The sequence below is a fragment of the Vombatus ursinus genome, unplaced genomic scaffold (assembly GCF_900497805.2).
Source record: "Vombatus ursinus unplaced genomic scaffold, bare-nosed wombat genome assembly UNPS02011353.1, whole genome shotgun sequence".
NCBI classification, from domain to species: Eukaryota; Metazoa; Chordata; class Mammalia; order Diprotodontia; family Vombatidae; genus Vombatus; species Vombatus ursinus.
Genome location: NW_020951131.1, coordinates 4001236 through 4007541, shown reverse-complemented (window position 1 = coordinate 4007541; position 6306 = coordinate 4001236). Strand labels below are relative to the sequence as shown.

At 44.5% G+C, this 6306-nt stretch overlaps 1 protein-coding gene across 1 annotated transcript in view; it reads left to right on the top strand.

Moving 5' to 3' along the window:
• Positions 1 to 4147: 4147 nt before the first annotated feature.
• FAS (Fas cell surface death receptor) overlaps positions 4148 to 6306 on the top strand; it is a 74637-nt gene continuing 72478 nt past the window's right edge. The window contains 1 exon segment of the mRNA XM_027855944.1: positions 4148 to 4154. Within this exon segment, the coding sequence (XP_027711745.1) occupies positions 4148 to 4154 (7 nt within the window).

Here is a 6306-nt window from a genome sequence, read left to right as displayed (position 1 = left end):
TGAGAGCATCCTGCTCATCATTTCTTCTAGCACAATAGTATTCCATCACAATCACATCCAACGATTTATTCAGCCATTCCCCAATTGATGGGCATCCCCTCAATTTCCAATTCTTTGTCACCATTAAAAGAGCTGCTATAAATATTTTTGTACATACAACTGCTTTTCCTTTTTTTTATCTCTTTGGGATACAGACCTAATAGTGGTATTGCTTGGTCAGAGGGTATGCCTGATTTTATAGCCTTTTGGGCATAGTTCCAAATTGTTCTCCAGAATGGCTGAATCAGTATACCACTTCACCAATAGGGCATTAGTGTCTTAATTTTCCCACATCCCCTCCAACATGTCATTTTTTTTCTTTTCTGTCATATTAGCCAATCTGATAAGTGTGTGGTGGTAGCTCAGAGTTATTTTAATTTCCATTTCTCTAATCAATAGTAATTTAGAACATTTTTATATGGCTATAGATAGCTTTGATTACTTTGTCTGAAAACTGCCTGTCCATATCCTTTGATTATTTGTCAGTTGAGGAATGGTTCTTATTTCTATAAATTTGACTCAGTTTTCTATGTATTTGAGAAATGAAGTCTTATCAGAGAAATTGGTTGTGAATTTTTCTTCACAGTAATAATTACCAAGCATGTATTTCTCTCCATCCTATTTTCCCTGTTTATCCTGTTCTTTCTCACCTTTCACCCTGTCCGGAAATATTTGTTTTTATGTTCTATGATGGCATTATTTACATTTTAAGGGGAAAGGTAAGGGAACAAGCATTTATTTAGTGCTTACTATATGGCAGGCAACATATATATATATATGTATATGTATGTGTGTGTGTGCATATATATATACACATATATATGTATCTGTATGTGTGTGTTTGTATATCTATATCTATATATACATGCATACACACATATATAACATTATGTTTATAGAGAGATATATTCATATATTTAAGAGAAGCTAGGTGGCACAATGGATACAGCACCAGGCCTGGGGTCAGGAAGACTCTTCTTCCTGAGTTTAAAGCTGGCCTCAGACACTTACTAGCTTTGTGACCCTGGGCAAGTCGCTTAACCCTGTTTGCCTCTGTTTTCTCATCTGTAAAATGAGCTGTAGAAGGAAATGGCAAACTACTCCAGTATCTCTGCCAAGAAAACCCCAAATGAGGTCATGAAGAGTTAGACTTGACTGAAATGACTGAACAACAGTAGGGAAATACGTTTTACGTGACTTCATGTGTATAATTGACGTCATGTTTTTTGTCTTCTCAGTGGGGGGGAGGGGCTGGAGGGAGGGAGAAAATTTGGAACTCAAATCTTTTTAAGAAATTAATGTTAGAAAGAAAGAAAAAAAAGTTACTCTGGTAGAAGAAAATAAATAATTGCCTGGCAATCAGGCTTACTGTCTTAAGGTGCCCCTTAGAACACCAGAGAATTTGGGCTAGAAATATGACTGAAGACATGTCGATGTCTTTCCAATGGGCAAAATGAACAAACGGATGAAAGCGAGCTTATTGAGAGCTCTCTGTGTGCAAGGACCTCTGCTAAGCATCATGAATAAACAACAAGCAAGTAACACAGTCTCTGCCCTCAAAGAGCTTACATTCTAATGGGGGAGACAACCCAGAGAGGGTGGGCCCTGGGCAGAGGCACGCCTTGGAGGAGGCAGTCTGGTTTCAGGCACGCAAAGGTGAAGGCCCCAGAGGCAGAGCCCAGGTTCTGAGAGGAGGAGGAGGATGAAAAGGTTAAGATGGAGTTGGCAATGTCTGGAAAGAGCTTGGCAAACCTTAGTCCTATATAAAAACATTAGCCTTTGTTGACTAGCTAGTAGCTGGACACACGGGCCACCAGGTTCTAAGCTAAAAGCGCAGAATTCTTCATTGGTTTTCTTGCTAACCCCAGCTTGTCCCTTCCCTGTCTAATTACAGCTTCCTTTGCCCCTTTGGTCTCCATGTAGGGAGCATCTCCTTTTAAAAATCCCACTCTCTTACCTGGGAGAAATCTTAACTTCAGCCCTCCAGTCTGACCATACTAACAAGTATAAGGACAAAGAATAAGGGGCAAAACCACAACTTGGAAAAACCAATCCTGTGCCGCAGCCTCAGTTTCTACAATCATGGAAGAAAAAAGACCAGAGTTCCAAGTCTTCCAAGTGCCATCTTGACCCCCAGTACCCAGCGGATACTGGAATACTTGGATACTTGGAGTGAGAACGTGAGGAACAAATGTCACCGTCAGCCCAGAAAATTTAAATTTGAGACTCCGGCAGCGAGAGCTTTCAGCAATTACAGCCAAATGCCCAATGGCAGAAGCCAGGGTTGGACAGAAGAGTCGGCAATGGCCCCTTAACATTTTCCTGCTGCCATCCATCGGGGGCTGAACAGTGGGAGGGGGATGTAGGGTCGTTAATCTGTAGAAGGTCCCTGAATCCAGCTCTCACCCTTTCTCTCTTGGGGCTGATGGAGCAATAGGTAATGCTGATCGCTATGGGCCTTAAGTCTTACCTCCCATTTTAATATTTTCTGTAGGCTGAACCATAGACTTGGGAGTAGAAACTTGACTTTCTGATATTATCTCTACAAGAGAATTACTTTATTATGAACTTGATTAAGGCTCCTGGGATGGGGTAAGTATATGAACGGCATTATTTTCTAGCATACGTTTTGACCTCCTTCACATCCCTCTGCTCTTCTCAACAAGGCAACCCATTTGTTTAACTCTCCAAATATCTTGTCCTTGTCTCTTACATTAGACTGTGAGTCCCTCGAACTGTGATTTTTGTCTTTCTTCATATTCCCAGGACTTAGCACATTGCCCGGCATAAGGTTGGTGTTTGATAAATGCTCATTGGATGGTTGTTTGGCTGATTGGCAAAGCAGAGAGAAGGGTATACCGTTCAATAGAATAGCATGAGGGTGGCCTTGGCCTGGGTCACATTAGATATGGCAAACTTTGTTCAGAAGCCCAGGGTCCCAGGGAGAAACTTGAGGCAGGCAAGAGCACCGCATCGGAGCAACATGGCATGACTGAAGATGGCCAGAGAGCTAACGGAATCCTATCAGATAGGATCAGAGGATCAGGCATCCAGAGGCAGAAGAAATGTCAGAGGCCCACACAGCTGGTTATTGTTGGAGGTCATTAAAACAGTCCCCATTTCTATAGGATCTGCCTTACTAAGTTACTCTGAACTTTGCCCTCTCTGAAGGGTCTGCTTTAATAAATCAGTCTGTGTTCCTCTCTCTGAAGCTGAAGACAGAGACCCAGTGGCCTTCCAGGTCTCAGAGATCGCCAAGGTGTGAACTCTCTGACCGAAAGCTTTCCTCCTGGGATCCTGGGACAGCTTGAATTTTCTTGGGAATATATTTGTTGGGAGGAGGAGCATAGACCAAGCCAAGTCATATCCAAAGTCCACAACAGAAGCCTTTTAAATGGATGTTCCCAGTAGAATTCTTCCAAAAAATGGTTTTATTTTCCAGCTGTAACCAGCTGTTGACCAGAGTCAAGCTCCCAGATTGGTCTGATTTATAGCAAATAAACGTGTATCTATTTGTGTGCCTATCCATGCAGGAAAAAAGGAAGAAGGAAACGGCAGAATGGTGGGTGAAGTTCAGGAGCTGAAGGGCCTAGAATCTTACCTTAGACAAGAAAACTCAACCCAGTGCCGCGGTGCAATGCAGCTCATTGTAATGTGGTGCAGCACACCATTCAGCACAACAGACTACAAGAGAATCCTTCCCTATTTCGATGTCTCCATGGTCCCAATGATGTGGTTACACCCTCCAATGATGAACGTCACAACCTGTCCACACCTCAGCCTGTGCTAGTTTTATCCTCCACTCCCATTCATAAATCCTCCGGGGGCAGGGGCGCTCACTCAACGTGCTGGGGTGGGGATGAGGGGCTTCCTCTAACTTTCGTCAGGTGACAAGCACTACTGTGTGCTGGGAACTGTCCTGGGTGCTGAGGATGCCAGGAAAGAGCAGAACCAGTCCCTGCCCTCAAGGAGCTTACATTCTAATTGAGGAAACAACATATATGTAAATCGGTGCAGACAAGATGAATGCAGAGCAGGTGGAAGGCCTCTCTTGACATGGCTAGACCACAATGGAGCAATCCGCTGATGGTCACTCTGCTCCTACCGCATGACCGGTCAGTTTCCTTTTCCAGTCCTGCATCTCTCTGATGGCACCATCCTCCTCACCACTTCTCTTGTTCAGTTCTTACTTGACAATATCTTACGGTTGCCATCTATTCCTCTGTTGACCTTCATGGGACCTTTAACTTTAACCTTCTGGAGCCTTTGGAGGGAATTCCGCTACCCCAGGCGCACAGCATCACTGAAAGATATTGCGGCTGAAAAGCTGGGCCTCTGCTGGAGGGAGTTACGAAAAGCCCCACACAATTCACTAAAACAATCCAGTCCATGTTACTCCTCCGACTCACTTCTAGGACCTTCCCGCTGACCATTTGTAGGGTCTGAGAGGCCTACGAGCTGTCCATCCAAACCAAAAGCAGATGAAAGGCTTTCTTCAATTCTTTGGTTTTTCCTGTGTGGATAATTAGATAACTCCAGCCAGGATGTGTCTGCGGTAGAATCGATCATTCTGACTCAAAGTCTGGCCCTCTCTCTACCACACCCATGCCTCTGCATGGGAAATAACAGCGCTTCCCCCATGCTTCTCACCCTGAAGTCACTTCTCCCCTCAACAGTAACTCACTCTCATGCAAAGAAGTAGATTGGTTTCCTTGGGTCTGTTACAGGAGAAGGCTCAGACCTAGATTTGCACCATGGGAGCGAATACACAACAGATGCCAAGGATAGTGGATTTAAATGAGAAGACCTAGATTCAAATTCTGACTCTCCCCCTCACCTGCTGTTTGATCTTGGATAAGTCACTTCACTTATGCCTCAGTTTCCTCATCTACAAAATGGAGTGGTTGGACCTAAATGGTCCTTCTCCACACTAAATCTATGAAAACAAATTATAACCTAAGGGCAAGATGTATAGACTTGAGATAAGTCATTTCACTGCTCTGGGCCTCAGTTTCCCTCTCTGCACTATGGGAGGTTTGGTCAGGATAGCTCTAAGTTTTTTTCCAGTTCTAACATGCCATGTCTCTGTAAAGATTTATCCAGGTAGAGTTTTTCTTAGAAAGTTTTTTGTTTTTAATGCCTGACACTAACCAGGCAGAATGTAAGTGTTTCACAAGCTGAAAATAAATGGCTAGGCAGCCCATTAATCGTTTCATTGTCTGGCTAGAGATTTATGGTTTGTTAGCTCCATCCAAGACCGTCCAGAGAAGGAGAGCAGTTAACTGAATGAACCGCATTTGTGTGCTGGGGAGTATGCAGCAGAGCGGCCAGTCATCCACTCAGGCCCTACGCCAAGACTTATTTATCCACACAGTCGGGCACTCGCTAAGGCAGGAGCTCTGATGGCTCAGTTCTGGTGCAGGCCGGATTTGGAACCTTAGCAGCACAGCTCACCCTGGAGCACTGAGCAGAAGCCAACCATTTTACCACTGAGTTACGTTCACTTTGAGGGTATTCATTGTTCTTTTATGTGGCTTTCCAGCTCAACTAGAAGCCCCCTGAGGGCAGAAAATACCAGAGCCAAAATGAGGCCTGAGGCAAGTGGTAAGATGGGTGTCTTACCTTGGGAGGAGAGGGGGAGCGCTGACTGCCCCATGAGACATTGTTGTGAGGCCAGTATCGGGGGCCTACTAGCAGAGCGAGGAGGAGTAAAGTGAAAAAATGATAATAGCTTGGGCGGTTAGGTGGGGCAGTGGATAGAACAGCAGGCCTAGAGTCAGGAGGACCTGAGTTCAAATCTGGCCTCAGACACTTCCTAGCTGTGTGACCCTGAGCAAGTCACTTAACCCTGTTTGCCTCAGTTTTCTCATCTGTAAAATGAGCCAGAGAAAGAAATGGCGAACCACTCCAGTATCTCTGCCAAGAAAACCCAAAAATGGGGCCACAAAGAGTTGGACACGACTGAAACAACTGAACAATGATAGATAATAGCCTGTGCTTGTACAGGGGTTAAGGTTGACAAAACAATAACAGATCTTATCACATTTGATCCTCGTGACAGCCCTGTGAGATGGGGGCTATTGTTACCCCTATTTTAGAGATGATGAAACTGAGGCTCAGATCTCCCAGCTGGCGGGTAACCGTCTGGGGCAGGCTTTAAACTACTCTTCCAGCTCAGTGGGCTACCATCTGATAAAGTGTAAAAGTGTGGTCTCCTCGGACTTTGGGTGGCCGCATTAACCAAAAGAAAGATGATTAAGCTCCTTC